Source organism: Gadus morhua, chromosome 6, assembly GCF_902167405.1.
Source record: "Gadus morhua chromosome 6, gadMor3.0, whole genome shotgun sequence".
NCBI classification, from domain to species: domain Eukaryota; kingdom Metazoa; phylum Chordata; class Actinopteri; order Gadiformes; family Gadidae; genus Gadus; species Gadus morhua.
The window spans coordinates 26,670,051-26,692,568 of NC_044053.1; the positions used below are offsets into that span (position 1 = coordinate 26,670,051).

At 41.4% G+C, this 22,518-nt stretch overlaps 1 protein-coding gene and 3 non-coding genes across 4 annotated transcripts; all 4 read left to right on the plus strand.

Moving 5' to 3' along the window:
* Nucleotides 1-205: 205 nt before the first annotated feature.
* On the plus strand, nt 206-11,945 carry spinb (spindlin b). The gene is given in 9 exon segments (XM_030357737.1): nt 206-486; nt 2,448-2,652; nt 3,339-3,387; nt 3,675-3,720; nt 3,723-3,774; nt 4,356-4,511; nt 5,063-5,263; nt 5,266-5,295; nt 11,698-11,945. Coding segments are annotated over 8 exon segments (786 nt in total). The 5' UTR covers nt 206-486; nt 2,448-2,600; the 3' UTR covers nt 11,898-11,945.
* A 3,210-nt stretch (nt 11,946-15,155) lies between these two features.
* Nucleotides 15,156-15,254, plus strand: LOC115546189 (small nucleolar RNA U13). The gene has a single exon (XR_003977217.1). It is a non-coding gene; the product is annotated as a small nucleolar RNA U13 (small nucleolar RNA).
* Nucleotides 15,255-17,637: 2,383 nt separating this feature from the next.
* LOC115546190 (small nucleolar RNA U13) lies at nt 17,638-17,736 on the plus strand. Its single transcript, XR_003977218.1, has one exon. It is a non-coding gene; the product is annotated as a small nucleolar RNA U13 (small nucleolar RNA).
* A 1,769-nt stretch (nt 17,737-19,505) lies between these two features.
* On the plus strand, nt 19,506-19,604 carry LOC115546191 (small nucleolar RNA U13). The gene has a single exon (XR_003977219.1). It is a non-coding gene; the product is annotated as a small nucleolar RNA U13 (small nucleolar RNA).
* Nucleotides 19,605-22,518: the final 2,914 nt, after the last annotated feature.

Below are 22,518 nucleotides of genomic sequence, written 5' to 3' on the forward strand. Positions count from 1 at the left end.
CGATTCGTTTATTTTTTTTCCGCCAACTGCCATTAGGATAGACCCATCGTCCAACTAATTCTGATCTGATCCTGGACCAGGTAATGTCAATTGCGCTTACGGATTCTGTTGCCATCCAAAAGAACTCGCCGCCTACTGTGCCACGGTTTATATTGCAATGCAGTGGGTTTTTTCCATCAACGGATAATTGTAAAGCAAATATCTATTGGAGGTATATGCTAACAACACTATTCTTGTGTGCCTGCAAATTGTTTTAACAGCTCAGCGCTCAAACGGCAAGAAAACGGGTCAGAAGAAAATCTCATTATTTCGCAGGAACATATAGCAGCATACCGCGCCTCCCAGCTCCTCTGGGTCACTATTTGGCATGAATAGATAGGCGGGACTCGGCGGTGGAAGAATTTGGGTTGTATACAAGGGGAGGCATAGGGAATCAATTTACAGCTACGTTCGACCAGATATGCGGCCATACTGATTGTTCTGTAGGTAAGATATTTAGGCCTTAGGACTCATCTCCCTTTGATATGATGCAACCTTATCTGCATGTACCAGTGCCATATATGTGTGCTGTTAACTGTGCGCATTGGCTCTCGTGAAGCCGAACCATACCTCTGCTCTTCCTTTGTTCGCTTGAGCCTTTTTGGCACCGATGCGGTTTTTATCAATACTAGCGCAATATGGCTGACTTTGATGTCACATACCGTTGCTGTAGGCACTTGTATACACTGTTAACAGTTCAATTATCATGAATCCATAGTGATGCCCATGTGCGTATGCGACAGTAAACAAATAGTTCCACCCCTCACCTATGCGTTGTAAACAGTACGTCTTTCTTTTCTGTGTTGCTGCTGACCTGAATTATGTGGTTGCAAGGGGAGATTTCCAATCAGGCAAAGGACACAGTAAGTCCACTGATTGAAGGGAATTGGGCACCTCAAACTGTCCATCATTGATGAGGTCATACGTCCTTTTGTATGCATTTTATTCTCAATCATACCTGTATGCTATAGAATAAGAATAACCCTTGACACCTTGATGTAGACGTCAAACTGTGATGGAAATTACCAATATGTTTTGACCTGTTAGTCAGCATTGTGAGCCTTGAAAGACACAGAGTGCCAATATTGAACTCAATGTGGAACAGCTTGACTGACTTCAACGTCCACCTTGATCAATGGAGCTGCAGACTATCTGGGGAAGGCAATCTTGCCATAGATATTGGGAACCTCAAAGGGGTATTGAGGTTCAGTGGCCTGCTCAATGACGCCTAGGAGCACTGAATCTGAGACAGTTAAGCTTCATTGACACTAGTCTCTCCCCTCAGTCTCTCTTTTATTATGGCACTAAAGGATCATGTCTATTCTGGTGTATTGTTTTAGTAATACCGTACTATCTATCTCTCGCTAGCCTACCTGCATGTCAGAGTAGGACGGTGTAGCCCTGAAACCTCATCTGAGATGTGGTGGTTACAGGTTGTAGGGGGGACATTACATCATATGAGAATTTTGTTGACCTAATCTACCTTTTGGGTTTGCCTTATTCAGCGGTGGTCAGACCTGGCTTTGAAAACCACCTTTGGATCACTTGAACCTTTTGTTTTGGAAGGTAAATCCAACCGCTAAGCTAAAATATGGCCCGGCCTTTCAGAATTGGCCATAGTCACTTTCTCCTCCACTAAACTGGCTTTGGGTTGAGAAGTAGTCTTGTAGTGTTATTCACCATTTTTCCAAGGGCCGCTTGCTGCCCTGTTGCCAGGGGTGCACAGCAGTGCTAAATGGCAGCAGACACACGCCTGGCTCATTGCGTGACCTTGTCAGCTTGCCTGTATTTAGATCAGCACCGAGGTTTGGCCTGCAGTTGCTGTTTATTTGGACCTGATGGAAAATAAAGACAGGAGATTGTTCCCGAAGGATTGTTTTGGTTCCCTTCAGTCAGTCTCACATTGCCCATGGCCATATGCTCATGTGACCAACCCCTGAATTATTTGCAGAATACATGCATGTAAAGTGTGTCACAATGATGTGGAGGCAGTAGATTTTGGCGATTGGTTGTGCTTTAATGTAATATTGTAAACATTGATACTACTAATGGAAAAAACAAGATTTCCAGCACTGTTGTCAACTGCATGGATTTATTGTGTAATGCATGAAATAAAAATAGACCGTTGACAAAATATATAATCAACCACTTCTTGACGAGATGCAGGTGACGCATTTGTTCAAGGGATGGGACAAGGACAATCTGTGAACCTCACTTTGCGTCGCTTCCCAGCCTTTTACACATAAACAAGGCCACATTCTTCAAAAACAATCAATCTCCTTTTTAATTATTATCAATAAACCAGGTGAGGAAACAAACATTGCCAACACAAGGGGTTGAGAACATGCAAGATTGTGGTACTGACATTCCTGGCCCTTTTTCTCTTTATCATTCCTGTCATGATGTAGTTGGACTCCAGGTGATAGCCTGTACCCAATCTGCAGTCTGGCCTGGGCCGGGTGTAATTCCTGGAGCGCCTCCTGGGGGGTCTGTGAACGGAGTGGTAGAACCTAGCGTAGGTCCCGGACTGGCAGCCTGGCTGCCCCCCACCAGGTGGATGAATGAAGACCCCCTTCAAGACTCCAGCGGCGCCGAGACCCAGACCGGAGGGTGGTGAGTGGCGAGGGTGCTTGTCAGTGGAAGAGCCAAGATCCAACTCTATTTAACTACTCTGAGGCATTCTAGGTGGCTAGCCACGTCCCGCTGCACAGTGGCTAACACTCCCAAGCTCAAGTCACCAAGCCTCAAAAGGGGGCTGTCATGCTTGCTATTTTCTAATATTATAGACATGTATCATAGATAATGTGAGTATGTATAATATGGAGTACTGCTACATAATCATGTTTGCATAATAAGCTATGGTTCAGCTAAAACGATCGATTCAACGAAAACGAACACACAAGTCGGATAATTAATCAAGTCATTGATCCGTATTAAATGTCTCCATCTATGTGATTTTTCCAAATCACATCAATGGTCCGACTTCTCTGCAAATATTTGGCCAAAATGGACGCTTCACTTATGAAGCAGTATTTTATTTTATTAGATGTTTTCCAAGCGTAACGGTTGAAGTTAAAAAGGCCGTTCTTCCATTAAGTGACTGTTTACGCTTTTTTACACTGACCTTAATAACATTAAGGCAGAATTCTGTCCTATGGCATATTGTAGTGACATGAATATTAAGTTTTAATTAGTGTCATGCTGTATACATTCCTGGTCTATTAGATAGTGGTTATAATTACCTGGACAATTAAGGGATAAAGACTCTTCTAAATTTCTCTATTTTATTTGTGTTTCAGGGCATTCCAGTGTATCTGCAAATATGATGAAGAAAAAGAATTCACACAAGTGAGTTTAACCCCTTCTGTGATCTGAACCCTTTTTTTCTTCTTTGTCGAGTTGGTGGTTCTGTAGTGATTCAAGGCCAGAACAGGGTTATAAAAAATGGCTTGTTATCCTCTCTCATCGGTTACCCCTCGTCCCATATACCTTTTTTTTTGTTGTCTCTTTTCTCTTACTTTCTTCCTTCGCCCCTCTTTGTCTCTCATGTCTGCTTGTAAACCGTGGCTCGGCCTAATTTGCATGCTTTGTATTTCTTGCCGTGTGTCTCATCTGCCCGGTGTCTGTGGCTGCAGGAAGCAGAGGACCAGTGTGGAGCCCGGCAAGCCCTTAGGCGGTCCGCCAGGAGGAACATCGTGGGCTGTAGGATCCAGCACATCTGGAAGGAAGCAGTATGTTTCTCAACACAACAACAACCACCAAAACTATCAGCCATCACAACTACAACTATCTGATCAATGATCATTTTAACATGGGTCCTTCTCAAAATGTGTTTCTGTTTATGCATTATGTGTTTGACTGATCTGATGACTGAGCTGTCTATGGTAGAGGGAAACGTTCTTTCATATTTGACCTGGGGAGAGGGTGGAGTCCAACTTTTGAAATGCATCTTTCAACAGTGTTGAAATGTGCACCATATTCTCACAGACTATTGGAGATAAGATCATATTGCTAGGGACCTGAGGTAGGGGACTATATTGTCATGACTGACATATTTATCAATTTGCTGGTCACAGCAAACAGATAAAAACAACATAACGCAATGCTTACATGACGAAAAACATGTAAAATTGATAATTGACATAAATTATTATGTAATTGTTGTCTGTATACTACTACGATCAATTGACTTAGCTGTTGCAGCACCAGTTCCTCCTCACAGCTATTCCAGGTTAGTCGTCAGTGCTCTGGCCTAACAACGATCACCAGGTGCGTCTGGGCTCTTAAAACACGCCCCTGTTCTGGTGCCCCGCCAGGTAAATCCTCCCAGTGGAAGGGGACGGTGTTGGACCAGGTTCCCGTCAACCCCTCTCTTTATCTGATCAAATATGACGGCTTCGACTGCATATACGGCCTGGAGCTGTACAGCGACGAGAGGGTGGTTGGCCTGGAGGTGCTGCCTGACAGAATCGGTAATGTGTGTGTGTGTGTGTGTGTGGTGTGTGTGTGTGTGTGGTGTGTGGTGTGTGTGTTGTGTGTGTGTGTGTGTGTGTGTGTGTGTGTGTGTGTGTGTGTGTGTGTAATTAATTACAGGCTTGTCTTTGGTATTGTATTTATCGTTTGCCTTTGAGCATGCAATACGAGCTGGCTGAGGAGAGTGAAAGTTACTGATTCAGTGACTGAGTCCCCATTGTTAAAAGTTGCGTGTGAGCAAGTTATCTGCTAGGTAGTTAATTGGTGTAAACGCAATTGTGCAGCGTTTAATTCCTTACACTATTATAGAGGTTTGACATCAAAGCCAATTGTGTTGGATGATGAACACACTGTACTTCTACACACGTCATGTGCGGTTTCAATAAAAAATAACACAAATATCAGTGCAGCATGCAACAGGCCTCATGGGAGCGAAGCTGTTTTTGACTGGCTGTGTCTTACTTAAAGGGGATGGAAGGTGTTTGATTGTACGGTCCATCGGTCGAACCAAGATAAATGTTGACCTAACCTAATGTTGACCCCCCCCCAGCTCGGGCCCGCGTTACTGACACAATGCTGGCGGAGACGATGATCGGGAAGGCGGTGGAGCACATGTTTGAGACGGAGGAGGGCCCCAAGGAGGAGTGGAGGGGCATGGTGCTGGCCCGCGCCCCCATCATGACCACGTGGTTCTACATCACCTACGAGAAGGACCCCGTGCTCTACATGTACCAGCTGCTGGACGACTACAAGGAGGGGATCTGCGGATCATGCCCGACTCCAGTGGGTCTCACACACCGCTCTCTCTCTCTCTCTCTCCTCTCTCTCTCTCTCTCTCTCTCTCTCTCTCTCTCTCTCTCTCTCTCTCTCTCTCTCTCTCTCTCTCCTCTCTCTCTCTCTCTCTCTCTCTCTCTCTCTCTCTCTCTCTCTCTCTCTCTCTCTCTCTCTCTCTCCTCTCTCTCTCTCTCTATCTCTCTCTCTCTCTCTCTCTCTCTAGGGGTGTACCGTATAGAAAGTACACCGATGTGAATTTGCGCTACGGTATAGATTTTGACAGTGTTGGGAAAGTTCACTTTCTACGTGAACTAGTTCGAAGTTCAGCTCACAAATTTTAAAATGAACGAGTTCAGTTAAACGTTCACAGTTCCAAAAATTAACTTCATAGTTCTTTTTTTCAATATGTTGCTGTGAGATATTATTTTTTTCCGGGATTTTGAATATTAATCCCCCTTTTGTGGTTTGTCTAGGATGAAATAGAGTGGTTGAATCAAGTATTGTAGCGAAATACAGTTTATATCGTGTTTTATTGCACATTTGGCACATTTTATAAATCCATTGATTTCTGTTGGAAGACTCATTGATCGTTGTCCGGAACGGAAAGGGGGGTGTTTACGTTTGGTTGTAGTCTTTCGCTCGGTTCTAGCCCTACTGTTGAGACGGAGAACCGAGCAAAAGACTACAACCAAACGTACACAGCCTCCCTTTCCGTTTCCGGCCAACAAGCAATGATTCTAGGAGGTATTCTAGTCCGTTGAGCTATGAGCCAGAGAGCTAACGTTATGGATTGTACATATTTATTATTCGAAATTCGTCTCAGCCTTATACCACAGATACTCTAGAGCAGGGCTATTCAATTAGTTTTTCAACGGGGGCCGGTAGGTGGAAATGATCCAGAATGAGGGGCCAGACAAAAATGCCTAAAATTGATGAGCATCACATCAATAGCTACAGATACTGTAAAACACTACAACGACATATGAGCGCATATATTTTCTTCATTTTATCAAATAGAGACCCACAGCTAATCAAAATCAATCCCTATTTGATTAACGTCATAGGCTGCAGTGTTTCCCCCAGTAAATGTCTTAGTCAAGGTGGTCAAGGAGCGGGGGGGGGTCTCCCTGGTTAAATTCAATTAAAAAAGCTTGATGTCACGACCATTGTTGTGAACACCGATGCATTATTGATCTTTATTTACACCTGATGGAAGTATGTTTTCTTTCCCTACGAGAGTTTTCTACTTTGTTAATGCATAATAATTAAAAAAAAAAATAAAAAAAAATGATAATTTTTTTATTTATTTTATATACATTGGTAGTCAAGGCGGGGCCCTATTGTTGATAAGGCGGCCGCCTTAACAACACAGTGCTGGGGGAAACACTGGGCTGCCTGTTGGTGTTTAACATCTCATCATTCAGGAAAAGACAATAGGGTTAGGGTTCGGCGTCTTTGTTCATAGCATCAAGTTAGCCCCAAAATCTTCTGGCGGCGAGCATCAGAGCCCAGTGGGAAAGTGGTGTCGAAGTTAGCATGATTTATCTTAAAATGCCTTCTCAGTTCTTTACACACCAATATAGACTCGCTGCAGAGTAAACACACAGGCTTCCCAGTGGCAAATCCAAACAAATACTTCTGTGTCCATTCGCTATTGAATTGTCGGTTTTCTGAGTATAGTATTCGCTTTTTCCGAGTAGAAAGCGAAATTGTGTTGATTCAACCAGGCAGAACGATCATCAAAACAACATTAGGCGTGAACTTCGAAGCGGAGCGCGCCAAGCAGTGGAGAGGAGCAATGCAAAAGCTCACGAAGAAGAGCATAGTGGGAGCGTGCGGGGAGGATTGTTGTGGCCGCGCGCCTTGCGGAGCAAGTCTACGCTGTGCTGTGCGGAGATGAGAGAGGGCAGCTCATATCAGCCCCTGAAGTTAAAATATTTTTTTTTTTTTTTTTTTGCAGTTAAAAAAACACCTTTCTTTTTTTTCACTAAAAGGGCCAGTAAATATTGCTCCGCGGGCCGCCAATTGAATAGCCCTGCTCTAGAGTCTATAGCATATAACCGTGTTGTCTGATTACAGTTTAATTCATTTTTCACAATTTAACAGCTCTCGTTTTGAAGAATAATCACTGTGCCATTCCTTTCAATCGGAATCGCGACGGTCTATACCAGGGGTCGGCAACCCTAGGCACGCGTGCCACCACTGGCATGGGCAGCAGAATCATTGGCACACTTTAAAAACTTTTTTCAACTTTTTTATTTATTTTTGATTATGCGGCAGCATAATCATTACTACCGATTTTTTTGCGCTTTATTCTGTTTTGGGCATTTCCTGCCAGTGCAAATATGTTTAATTAGTTACGGAAAGAAATATTGTTGCAAGTGGCCTGTGGGCATCGCCTTCACCTGGTTTCACATGGCTTAAACATTCTCATATATTCTCGTTATTTACATTTCTCAGAGTGCAAATATGTTTTGAATGAGTTTCTGAAAATGGTGTTTTAAGATGGAGGAAGTTATAATTTGTAAACCCTGTTGCAAATATAAACAACCCAAAACATTTAAAATGTTGATGCATGATTGAGGACTATATGGAAATAGTACAATTCCAGGTCTTCTTGAAATGTTTTGGTCGCTGTGTCATAATTCAGCTTAATTTTTAATATATTATTGCTTAAGGCACACTCATTAACGAGAAAATGTGAAGCTGGCACTGCAGGTTGAAAAGGTTGCTGACCCCTGGCAAATACTTTCAAAATAAAGTGGACTTACTGATAATTTGAAATTTGTCCCAGCCTTTATACGACAGATACTATAGGGTCTATAGCATATAACCGCGTTTTCTGATTACAGTTTAATGTAACAGTAAGCTGAGAACACCACAACTGCAAATTAACCACTCGAAGATAACCATGGCAACCGGTCAAACAACAAGGCGTTCTGCGTGCGCATCCGCCGTGTTGATAAACAAATAACCCCCCTATTGAACGAAGTTAAACCGAGTGAGCGTGCCGTTCACAGACCCCAGAATGAACGAGTTACAGTAACGTTCATCAGGCAGTAATACAGTACGTTCGGCCAAAATATGAACGAGTTCATGAACGCGTTCAGGCAGAACACTGGATTTTCTCGTCACGGTAGACAGTGTTGTGTGTAACGCGTTACAAAGTAAGTCACATGTTAATACAGTAACCTTACTACTTTTTCATGTAAAAAGTAAAGTTGCGCCCAACTACTGAAAATATGGTAACGAAACATAGTTCCTTTTTCAATTCGGCGCCACGTTACTTTTCCCAGGGAAGATTTGACAGCGGTACTGCCTTCTCAGGCAGTACCTTTGCAGGCGCGCTTGCTGCGCGCCTGCGTGCTATAGTCTCTTCATGAGCTCTCATTCCACACCGTACGAGACAGACGCTGGTAGCGTGAAGCTGTTCCTGCATATCACACCAGTCCTTGCGACAAAATGCCAGCGGTGGAACGAGATAACAAACGCCGTCACTGTTTACCTGTGTAAGGACATGGTTCCCTTTCAAAATTTCGATAGAAAGGGCTTTAAAGAGATTGTCAAAATACTCGATCACAGGTACGCGATACCTGCCCGCACACACTTCAGCCAAATTGAGATGCCATAACTATACGGCAAGGCCGCGAGCAAGTGGAGAAAGAAATCCATACTATTAAACATAAGTGTTTTTCAGAGATGGAAGTAACTTGAGAAAAGATTTTGCATATTTTCTATGCAGTTTTGCAGTGTAACCAGTATTTTACCCCTTCAGAACCATTTATTTAGAAATTAGAAGATAAAATTAACATACCGCGATATAATAAAGTTACCGTCTATGCTAGCAATCATACCGTGATATATATTTTAGACCATACCGTACAGTCCTAACACGCATGCACGCACGCACGCACGCAGAATGCCAACCCCCATCTAGATCTGACAGAAAAACAGTTTGATTGGGCGACAGCAACCTCTAGCTTGGTATGTTCACAGAAGGATGGTTACAATAATTTGGTATTCGCAGTATACCTGTGGATATCTATTGTTTTAGTATGGTTTGGGTGTTTAATTTGGATTGGTACCACTTATAGCTCAGCTTCTGATTGTACAAAAGTCTCGCGATAAACAGGTCTCCAAGAGTTTGTTGCTGAAATTCCTGTAAGGGGCGCTATAATTCGCAGTCAAGGTCAAATCGCACCACAGCCGCACAGATGGATTTGAATTCAGAAACTTGGTGAACTGCCCTTATTTCACATGCTGAACATTTCTACCTCTTGAACCCACAATGTTCGTCTGCGGGTTTCTTTCTGTATAGGGACATTTTCGGAAAACTTAAAAATGTTTTATCAGAATTTTGCCGTACACCTGATCTGCGGACTCCTTCGTCTGATCTTACCAACGATTTTTGCTCACATAAAAAAAACAGTTGTGGCAAATTCCACATATGCAAATTAGTGAACATTAGTGAAACCTGCAATAGCACCTCCTTAACCTGTGTAAAAGTTTGGTCTCAATATCTCATTCCATTATGTCAGTGAGTAATTCCTCGTAAGCGCAATGCACCAATTCCTCTATAGGGGCCCAAATTTGAATTCACACATAATCAGCATCTACTTGTTGTGAATCGCTGTAAATGGCTTGTGTGACTGCTTTCAGTCCTAGTTAGGTATTATTAACAGTTTAATTATGGATACCAAATGTTTTGTTGGGTTTAGCTATTATTATTATTGTTTTATATTTGAGCGCCTATATCTCTGGATTGGCTATATAATTCGTGGTCAAAGTTATACTTTCCGCCGAAGGATTTAAAATTCTGAAACTTTAAATTCTGAAACACTTTGCCTCTTGGACCCATAATGTCTGTCAGGATATTTTTTTCTGTACAGTGACATTTTAAAAAAAACAAATTTCTTCTTCAGAACCAAAGCTTTACATGACAAAAAATATGGATGTACATGATCTATGGACTTATCTGGTTATACATTTAGCAAAGATTGTTAATCACTATGAACAAACTTATGTGGAAATCCATATTTTTTTAATCTTCAATCAATCAGAATTACACTTGAGAAGTAGTCAGGGTTTCTATTGTCATCATTTTCAATTTGAAAAAATGCTCAGCCAAGCGCTAATGCTCCATTTCCATCGCAGGTCCGGGTCAGAAGTTGGCAGGAACTTGTGTCAAAGATTTTGTGTTCAATTTTCATTCAATGACGTCACAGTGTCAATTACACTAATTGGTCCTAAGCGTAATGCACCATTACCGCAGCATGTAGCACAAAATCACACATAAGCGAGATCTACTATTAAAGCAGTGTATGTGTGTGTCTGTCTGTCTGTGTCTGGCTCTCTGTTAATCTGCGTGCGTGTGTGTGTGTGTGTGTGTCAGTGTGTACGTGTTTGTGTGTGTGTGTTTCTTTGACTGTGTGTGCTCGTTGGGAGAAAAAAAAAACACACCCATACACACACTCCATGCAGTCCATCAGGGGCGGTCAAAGCATAAGAGGCATAAGGCCTTTTTACACTGCCAAGCCGGTTCGGGCGCGTCTTGGCATGCCCGGCAATTTCACTGCCTTGCCTGTTTAAAACCGAAGGTGTGAAATCCCCCGTCGTCACGTAGCGGGCTTTTTGATTCACTGGAGAAGGCGGGGCTACGCACGGAGAGTAGACCTCTTTAGAATAATTTGCATGAAACTAATGTTTTAATTTTTTTATGATTCAAGAGACTCTCATGCAAGAATGAGTGTAGGCTAAAAGCGCGATTAACTATTTCTAGGTGCAAAAACGCCAAAATATTCTTTATTTTGCTGACCACTTGTTTATCCTTTTTTTATTTATATCCAGAGGATAAAAAAATTCTTTCTCGTAGATCGCGCCATCTTCCCCGTCTTCGTTTAATGCGACTGCATTTCCTTCTCACGCATGATAAGCAGCTTGTGGATTTCACTGTCTCTCCAGTTTAGAACTACTCATGTTGATATCGCTGCGTTGTCTCTGTCTAGACAACGCAGCAACATCTCTACGCAAGTCCCGTCCCTGGAACTGCGGAGCGTCTTATCGCATTTGCATCAGAATGAAACTGAAAATGTGTGTAGGGTCCGGGAGGGGAAATTGGGGTGCTAGCTCAAGCCGGCGATTTACCTCGGGCAGTGTAAACGCGCGGAACACGCCGGGAAAAGGAGTGCATAAGACGGTAATATTTGGCAGTGCAAAATGTATCTCGGAGTAACGACTACACCTGTGATTTGCTTGGAAAGGGCGACTCGTGGTCAGCTATGCGTGGGGTGTCAACACCTTGTGTGACTGCTTGCAGTCCTAGTTATTCATTCTTTCATTCCTTCTTTCCATCTCTTTTTATCTTTCTCTTTGTCTTCCCATGTCTTTGTCTTTTGATCTCCCCCCCCCTAGATGACACTGTGCCGGCGGAGCGGGAGCCAGGCGAGGTGGTGGACAGCCTGGTGGGGAAGCAGGTGGAGTACGCCAAGGAGGACGGGGGCAAGCGCTCGGGGATGGTTATCCACCAGGTGGAGGCCAAGCCCTCGGTGTACTTCATCAAGTTCGATGACGACTTCCACATCTACGTCTACGACCTGGTCAAGACCTCTTAAGAACCGGGCCCCTGATGAGACAATGCGGTGGGGGGGGGGGGGGGGGGGGATGACCTCAGCAACAGCTCAAAACACTTGCAGATCAACATCCTCCGTGAGATGCTGTCTGTGGTGACCCCTGCCCCGGGTTAATCCTCTACAGTCCCAGTGACCCCTCCAGCACCAGCCAGGACCTCCTCTGCACCGACCCCCCAATTCACTGTTTTCAGATTGGGGGGGTTGGGGCAGAGGAGGCCCCAGAACCTATTCCAGCTGCAAAGACTAGAAGGAAACATTTCCCAGCTGGACTATATTGCGGCCAACATCAACGATTGACTGCACACCGGATATGATCAGCCCATCCAATAAAATATTGTTTTCGTTACAAAACTGCCCCTCCCTTCATTGGATGAGGGTTGATGAATGGGAATTAAGACAATTCCCCAGAACCTGTAATGTTTAGCAACATGATGCACAGGTCGAGTCGTGACCTCGGCGTGTTCAGAGACTTGAAAAGTTGATCCATTGCCTTGTTTCCGAAGCACCTGCAATAGACATCTCCACTACGAATCTACCTAGGAGCGGTCCACCGACGACGACTCATTCGTGGAGTTTTTCTCCGACCACATGTCCCAAAAAAAGACCCCTTTTTACTGGCCATGTTTACAATGGCAACCATTCTGAGTGATATGCCGCCGGTGACGGTACAAAGTCTGCGGTGGAAGCAACATGTGTGATCTCCTGGTGTTCACCAGCAACGGAGGGGGTCGGAAGCTATGGCGTTTAACACTTTATTTTCTGTCTGTGTTTGTGTATACTCTGAAAAAGGATTATTTGTTCTGATTGTTTGTCCCCCAACACCCTCCATCGCTCCAAACTGCTTTTAATAGTAATGCATAAATGCAGCAGAATATGTTATATGTTTTTACTTTTAAAACTACTTACATTTATATTTAGGGCATTCAAGCCTTTTCCTTTTTTCAACAATGCATTTTTTTGGGCAGGTATTGCAATCATTTCCCCGTTTACATTAACATTGAGTAAAGAACCACACAAGCAGGTCATAGCTTTAGTGGAGAATTGAATATGCCTGCCAAGCAGGGACTTCCACTGGGTTAGCGGTGTGCTTTCCGTAAACACCTTCCTTTATCTGCCAACCGAAGAAACAGGATATGGAGCCCTTCTTATCCATCTCAATACCTTCATTGCACAGAGAACATGATTTTAATCCGTTTTGGTTCATCTTGGTTCCAAACTTTCACTGAGTGGGGAAACTGAATTTCTTGATTCTGCATTCATTCGCCCCAACCGGCTAGTTGTTGGGGTGGAACCAAGATGGCCGCTAGATGAATAAGGCGCATTGAATCCATCCTTGGCTATGGAATCTTAAATTCAACAAAACCAGCAGAGTTTATTTCTCTCTTCCTTCTTTCATGGGTGTCGTTTTTCGGATTTTGTATTTTTTAAAGCTTGTCCATTTATTCATCTTCACTGTTGGTCACATGGAATCTGTTGTTGGCCATCCATCCCTCTAACAGACGTCAACTCCTCATCAGAGTAGCAAGCAAGAAGTTTAACTGTTTGTGTTCTATCTAATCCTAAAAAGTTAGCCCCACACTATGATATTGAACTGATTGTTGTGTTTTTAAGTTGATTTTATTTGTTGCTTTAAAAGAAGAAGGAGCTTTTCTGTCAAGAGCTCCGGCGTCACCTCCGCGGAGGCTTCAGAACATGGTTCTCCTGGGGGTCAACTGTTTTTCTGAAGAGTCAAACTGCGACATCAAGCGGATTGCTGCTGTTGGTTCACCTGCTACGATCGCCTCACACCAATCGCAACCGCCACCATCTGGCTCCCCGTCTCTCCTCCCGCGGTGTCAAACGCCTTGTACGACTCAACGGTGGGTCTCTGAGAGAAGGCCCCATGCGGCTGATGATTCCTCATCAGTCGCCGTCCTCCTGGACGAATGGACTCCATAGCGTCCATCCACACTCTATATTCCTCTAAGGTGGACTGAGCTGCTGAGTTGGGCTGGACCAGAACGTCAAAAAGCATACAGAACCTTTTGAATCCTATCTCAACGGCAACACATGTCAGTAGATGGACATCCAATGTTCCTGCAGTAGCCTACGTGATGCTCCAATTTCGCAGAATACTGTTGTGTTGTATTATTGTGTGTTTGGACGAGTGTGTGTTAACCTATTGTTTGTGTGTCTTTTGTCAATTGGACCCTGTTGAAACAGTGTTGTTTTTGCATGCCTATATATCAGAGTGTAAAGCGATGTGAGTTGCATGTTAACGTAGTTCCTTTCAGTTCTGCCGAGTGTCCGTTGTGGCGTTGGGTGCCATTTTCTTTTTGTACTGTGTAACCAAGGAGATACTTTGGGTTATTGGAGTAAACAAATCCGCTCTTAAACAGAACCGAGTTCAGTTTCTGTGAATTTAGATTTATGTAGCCGATGTTCGATTGCCGCTCTGCTCTGCAAACCTTCACGCAGGAGCAAAAAATGGATTTGAATCCTGTTTTAAGATGGATTGTCCCTTTAAAGAGTGCCAACCACAGATGCCAGTGTTGTACAGATGTGAAGAGCTCACACTATTTACATAAATAAACTTTCTCTGTTTTTTTTCAAAATTAGTGTGTGGACTGATTTGAGCTGAGGTTTGGACTGGTGAGCGAATGAATAATGTTTCCACAGGTGTGAACATCTGGCACTCGAGGCCAGTTTATCTATAGACCTTCATTATGTCTTCAGGGTAAGACCTAATATAAATTGACAAATTAGCTAAGAATTGGCTAAACAAGGTAGAAGGGAAAAAAACAAGCCAAGAATTAGATTGTATGATAATGAGACAGAAACGTTGATTCGGTGCATCATTCGTTTGGTGCATTATCCAATGAAGTCTGATTTAAGTCTAATTAGTAATCCTTCTATCTTTAGTAGAGTAGTTAATGAAGACAAATATGCCCACACGATTTTCTATTTTTTATTTTGCGACATGTGACCTCCGGGCCTTTAGGGGGTGCTCCTTTACTGTCCCAGCTCTACATAGCTACCAAGGCACTTATCCCATAATGCACCTCTCCTGAGGTTTATTTAACATAGAAAAGGTTTATCGATTTATCAAAAACGACATCTCAATGTCTTGATCGGTGGTGTGTTAATGAAGAAAAGTGCAGTTGAAACGTGCAACTCGCCAAAAGAAAGGTATTGATGAGACCGTTACTCACACAGTGAGTCAAATCATATATATGGTCACCTCGCTTGCTCATTTCTATGATCTTTCCAAGTTTCATGCAAATGATGAAAGGTTTGTTCACGGCTTTCCGTGAAAGGCGCAGCCAACTTGTTACGACTGGTGCCTCAGACTTTCTGATCCTGACTTGAGATCTTCTCCGCCAAATGTTGGCAAGTTGTGTTAGTCCTGCTTATTATTTTCTGTTATATAATAACATGTGACAAGTTCTAACACATCCATTTGACGGACATACATGTTAATTTGCATAGGCCTACCTGCTTCTAGATTTTCATTACTAAAAAGAAATTATTTCTTAAATCAATGATTTGATGTTAATCAAATGGCTTCTATGCTACATTTTTTGCAACATAACACAAAGCTTAAATAAAATGTGCAGTGTTTTATATTTATAATACTGATTCTTTTGATTTGTAGCTTCATTATTCCAGATGAAACATTTGAGAAACATTTCTATACCATATTTGCAACATTTTATTCATTATTCATAAATGAAATCGCATGTGTTTCCTGAGCCCTGGTCTTAACCAAACCCTGATCACCTAAATTAAGTCACTATAATAAATTAATACTGGTAGCAAGCTCTCAACAAACACATTGATCTTTCCTAAGCTTCATGAAGACGCTGAAAGATTTGTTCACGTACGTTTGCGCTGTCTCTACGATGAGTTGCCTTGAATCTTCTGATCATGACTGGTTGCAGTTTTTCCGAAACATAGGCTAACACTGTATTGTTGCAGTGCATTTCCTTGCACACATTTATAACATATTGGTGTTAAGAAAGCTATATGGGCTATCTTTAATGAGGAAAAGTCATCTGAAATTTTCGGAATAATTAACGGATCTATGTTCAGGCAGAATGGAAATTTGAAACGTAGGAAGAAACATACAGGCCTATCCAATGCATTATTAAGAATGGGAAAATAACTTTTTTTATTTCAAGTATTGCTGAATTTTGTCCCATAGTGCATCTCTCCTGAAGCATACTTTTTTTTATTATTATTCCGAAGGAAATCCTAAATGAATTTTTCGCTGTGACCATTATGTACAGTGTCAGTAACTCATACAAAGTGTCACCTCACTCAGTTGCAGGTCGTGATTTTTTCATGTTTCATGCATATGATGAATGGTTCTTTCACAGGACGTCTGTGACAGGCGCAGCCATCTGGTTACGATGTGTGCCTCAAACTTTCTGATTCGGACTTGATACGTCCTAACATTAGTGGTGCCGAGATGATGCCTCATGAAACGTCAAAGCCTCGCATCCAGATGAACCATTAAAGTGGGTCGACCTCGAAGCTTCAAATGAGTACGCTAGGGACACCTAGTGGTGAATGAAATTATGATGAAAGAAAGTGTTTCCTCTGATGATGTGATGTTTGCTTCGTACAACATCAAAACATTTGAGAATTAAATAGAATTAAAGTCATTTCAGTGATACGTGTGAGTGTGCCGTTCATAAATATCTCCCGAGCTCAAGGTAGAAAAACAAAACATTTGACAAAGATTTTAAGTCATCCCGGGCAAAATAGAATGTCTAATAATTGTAATAATAGAACAACTGCATGATGACTGAGAATGAGTGTGATTAATTGCATAGCCATTCAAGTGATCTTGGAACTGGGTCTTCTTTTTGTAAAAATGTGCCAATTGTGAACCCATATCGCGGAACAGCCCGAGATGAAGCCTCGTACGTCACACGCTACGTCATTTCGCCTATGTGAATCCTACTCGATACGGAGCTTCGCTGGGGGGAGGAGCCGAGGTACTCGACACACGCCCCGATGCCTCGACGCAAACCATAACATCACTGCCTAACATAGGCCTACGTAATGTGACAAAGTAATAATCACGGATGCTAAGTCAATGCGGGTCCTAAAAAAAATCTGCTGATGAAGGAATATGTATCTAGATTTTCATTACTTGAAGGAAGTTTTCATAAAGGAAATATTTTGTGTCAAACATCAGAATGTCTAACCTTATTTAAGGGTGGTTGTGATACCTTTTCATCTAAATATTTTGCACCAGATCACAAAGCTTAAACATCAATACAAATTATATAATGTTTTTGGAATATTACTTTATTCTTTTAATGTGTAACTTCATTATAAAAAAAAAGAAGTAAGAAACATCACCATAATATAGGCCTAATTGTAACATTTCGAAAATTCATATTCACAAAATGTGTTTCCTGAGCCCTGGTCTTGTCCTCCTCAATTAACGTGGAACCCTATTCACCAAATGAATGTGTGTACAGTCATACTGGTAGCTCTCAACAAATTAATCAGTCTCCTAAGTTGCTACGATGTGTTGCATCATCTGACCATTGGTGGTTGCAGTTTTTTTTAATCAAAACAACATCTCAACGTCTTGATCGGTGGTGTGTTAATGAAGAAAAGTGCAGTTGAAACGTGCAACTTCGCCAAAGAAAGGTATTGATGAGGACCGTTACTCACACAGTGAGTCAAATCATATATATTGTCACCTCGCTTGCTCATTTCTATGATCTTTCCAAGTTTCATGCAAATGATGAAAGGTTTGTTCACGGCTTTCCGTGAAAGGCGCAGCCAACTTGTTACGACTGGTGCCTCAGACTTTCTGATCCTGACTTGAGATCTTCTCCGCCAAATGTCGGCAAATTGTGTTAGTCCTGCTTATTATTTTCTGTTTATATAATAACATGTGACAAGTTCTAACACACCCCTCTGACGGACATACATGTTAATTTGCATAGGCCTACCTGCTTCTAGATTTTCATTACTAAAAATAATTATTTCTTAAATCAATGATTTGATGGTAATCAAATGGCTTCTATGCTACATTTTCTGCAACATAACACAAAGCTAAATAAAATGTGCAGTGTTTTATATTTATAATACTGATTCTTCTGATTTGTAACTTTATTATTCCAGATGAAACATTTGAGAAACATTTCTATACCATATTTGCAACATTTTATTCATTATTCATAAATTAAATCGCATGTGTTTCCTGAGCCCTGGTCTTAACCAAACCCTGATCACCTAAATGAAGTCACTATAATAAATTAATACTGGTAGCAAGCTCTCAACAAACACATTGATCTTTCCTAAGCTTCATGAAGACGCTGAAAGATTTGTTCACATACGTTTGCGCTGTCTCTACGATGAGTTGCCTTGAATCTTCTGATCATGACTGGTTGCAGTTTTTTCCGAAACATAGGCTAACACTGTATTGTTGCAGTGCATTTCCTTGCACACATTTATAACATATTGGTGTTAAGAAAGCTATATGGGCTATCTTTAATGAGGAAAAGTCATCTGACATTTTCGGAATAATGAATGGATCTATGTTCAGGCAGAATGGAAATTTGAAACGTAGGAAGAAACATACAGGCCTATCCAATGCATTATTAAGAATGGGAAAATAACTTTTTTTATTTCAAGTATTGCTGAATTTTGTCCCATAGAAGTGCATCTCTCCTGAAGCATACTTTTTTTTATTATTATCCGAAGGAAATCCTAAATGAATTTTTCGCTGTGACCATTATGTACAGTGTCAGTAACTCATACAAACTGTCACCTCACTCAGTTGCAGGGAATGTTTTTTCCATGTTTCATGCATATGATGAATGGTCATTCACAGGACGTCTGTGACAGGCGCAGCCATCTGTTACGATGTGTGCCTCAAACTTTCTGATCCAGACTTGAAACGTCTTAACATACGTAATGTGACAAAGTAATAATCACGGATGCTAAATCAATGCGGGTCCTAAAAAAATCTGCTGATGAAGGAACATCTATCTAGATTTTCATTACTTGAAGGAAGTTTTCATAAAGAAATATTTTGTGTCAAACATCAGAATGTCTAACCTTATTTAAGGGTGGTTGTGATACCTTTTCATCTAAATATTTTGCACTAGATCACAAAGCTTAAACATAAATACAAATTATATAATGTTTTTGGAATATTACTTTATTCTTTTAATGTGTAACTTCATTATAAAAGAAAAAAGTAAGAACATCACCATAATATAATTTGTAACATTTTGAAAATTCATATTCACAAAATGTGTTTCCTGAGCCCTGGTCTTGTCCTCCTCAATTAACGTGGAACCCTATTCACCAAATGAATGTCTGTACAGTCATACTGGTAGCTCTCAACAAATTAATCAGTCTCCTAAGTTGCTACGATGCGTTTGCATCATCTGACCATTGGTGATTGCAGTTTTTTTTAATCAAAAACAACATCTCAATGTCTTGATCGGTGGTGTGTTAATGAAGAAAAGTGCAGCTGAAACGTGCAACTCGCCAAAAGAAAGGTATTGATGAGACCGTTACTCACACAGTGAGTCAAATCATATCGATTGTCAACGCGCCCTGCTCGGTCCTATGATCTTTCCAAGTTTCATGCAAATGATGAAAGGTTTGTTCACGGCTTTCCGTGAAAGGCGCAGCCAACTTGTTACGACTGGTGCCTCAGACTTTCTGATCCTGACTTGAGATCTTCTCCGCCAGATGTTGGCAAATGATGTTAGTCCTGCTTATTCTTTTATATTATATAATAACATGTGACAAGTTCATCACATCCCTTTGACGGACATACATGTTAATTTGCATAGGCCTACCCGCTTCTCGATTTTCATCAATAAAAATAAATTATTTCTTAAATCAATGATTTGATGTTAATCAAATGGCTTCTATGCTACATTTTTTGCAAACACATCACAAAGCTAAAATAAAATGTGCAGTGTTATATATATATAATACTGAATTCTTCTGATTTGTAGCTTCATTATTCCAGATGAAACATTTGAGAAACATTTCTATACCATAATTGCAACATTTTATTCATTATTCATAAATGAAATCGCATGTGTTTCCTGAGCCCTGGTCTTAACCAAACCCTGATCACCTAAATTAAGTCACGATACTAAATTAATACTGGTAGCATGCTCTCAACAAATACATTGATCTTTCCTAAGCTTCATGAAGACGCTGAAAGATTTGTTCACATACGTTTGCGCTGTCTCTACGATGAGTTGCCTTGAATCTTCTGATCATGACTGGTTGCAGTTTTTCCGAAACATAGGCTTACACTGTATTGTTGCAGTGCATTTCCTCGCACACATTTATAACATATTGGTGTAAAGAAAGCTATAATGGGCTATCTTTAATGATGAAAAGTCATCTGAAATTTCAGGAAATAATTAATGGATCTATGTCAGGCTCAATGGAAATTCGGAATAGAGATTAGTTGAAACGTAGGAAGAAACATACAGGCCTATCCAATGCATTATTAAGAATGGGAAAATCATTTTTTTTTATTTCAAGTTTTGCTGAATTTTGTCCCATAGTGCATCTCTCCTGAAGCATAGGCTACTTTTTTTTAATTATTATTCCGAAGGAAATCCCTAATGAATTTTTTGCTGTGAACATTATGTACAGTGTCAGTAATTCATACAAACTGTCACCTCACTCAGTTGAAGGTCATGAACTTTCCATGTTTCATGCAAATGATAAAAGGTTCATTCACAGGAAGTCTGTGACAGGCGCAGCCATCTTGTTACGATGTGTGCCTCAAACCTTCTGATCCGGACTTGAAACGTCCTAACATACGTAATGTGACAAAGTAATAATCAAGGATGCTAAATCAATGCGGGTCCTAATGGGACCTCCTCAATTAACTTAGAACCCTCATCACCAAATGAATGTCAGTACATGCAGTCTCCTTATGATGTATTGCATCTTCTGATCATTAGTTTTTGCACACACTGTGTGTATTATTTAATGTAACTAACCCAATGATTTTCAGAGCACTTTTCTCTTTCTCTGCTCTCAAATAGCAGATGAAGTTTATTTGGAAGGAAATCCTCTAAATGTATTATTCCATGGTGAGTTAATAAAATCAGTGCCGTTTAAACATTAAAGTCGCTATAAAACTTATTGCTGCTGTGACCATTATTCATACTGTCAATAAAATCACACATAATGTCACCACCCAGTGGTTGTTTTATGATCATTTCAAATGTCATTCATTTGATGAGAGGTTTGGTCACAGGTTGTTTGTGACAGGCGCAGCCATCTTGTTACGAAGTGTGCCTCAAAACCCTCTGATCCACACTTGAAATTGCCTGAATTACGTGCAACCACTAAACATTTTCGGAACATGATAGTAAGTGCCTAAGTTTCTTCTTTTTCAATACTAGAAAAAGTGATGACTTTGTTTCATTACATAAGCGGTCTTAAAGTGGCATTAAATTCAAATTGAGTCATACTCAGTTCTATGTCGTATAGCAGGGCTATTCAATTGGCGGCCCCTGAGGGATTTGGTACCGGCCCTTGGAGTGAAGTGTAGTTATTACATTATGGGTAATGAAAAAAAATATCCGAAAAAAAATAAAAATAATACTATGGTTAATTTTACATTCTTTCGTGCAGTAGGATAGCCTGGTTCTACCAGACTCTCGTACTTCACTTCACTTCATTTCATTTCATTTGTACAGAGAGTCTGGACCTAATCAATTGACAAACGTTAACTCACTTGAAGGCGGGTGTCTGTTGAAGTTTAAAATGATTGGATCTGCCCAGTGCCACTCTGGATCTGCCATAACCAATCGCTAACGTTTGGTTGTGACGTATGTCATGCGCCGGGAATCACGCGCAGGTTGTACACAAACCAAACACCTTGCGCGTCTGCACGAAAATGTCCGTCAACGACAGCTGCAGGTTTTGTTCGTCGAATTAAATTTATCAGGGAAAATTGCACATTGTAAATCAACTACCGACCTACAACAACAACTCAAACTGGCGTACGACTTTATCGTCATTGTTCTCAGACACGCCCTCTGTTCGCTGATTGGTGGCCGCTGTGGCGGCACCAGAAAACCAAATTACATACAGCAGGTCCAGACCTAGTACTGAAGGGAAATTCAAATTGAGCGGAAGTACTTAGGCGGGCGGAGCCAGGCTAGCAGTAGGAGGCAGTATGCACCCAATTAAGCCGGTGGCAAAACACGTAGAATATCTACCTGTTTCGGCCGGACATATATTTTGGGGGACCACACATGGCCAATCAAAGAGGCCCATTCGCGCTCTGGTAACGCGCTCTTTTGCCGCGCTCTGACCGCTCTGGCCGCGCTGACTTTCTTTCAAGCCAAGCACGAAGTTTGATTTAAAAATGTCTCTCTCTACCTTAAAAAAAAGAAAAGTTGACTCAGAGAACAGGCAGTTCAACAATGAATGGACAGAGAAATACGCGTTTATTGCCGTTGATGCGAATCCTGTGTGCTTAATCTGCAACGAGTGCCTCGCCGTGTGCAAAGAATATAATTTGAGAAGGCATCTCAAGACAACACATGCTAATTTTGATGCTAATTTCCCACCGGGCTCTGCTGCTCGGAGGCAG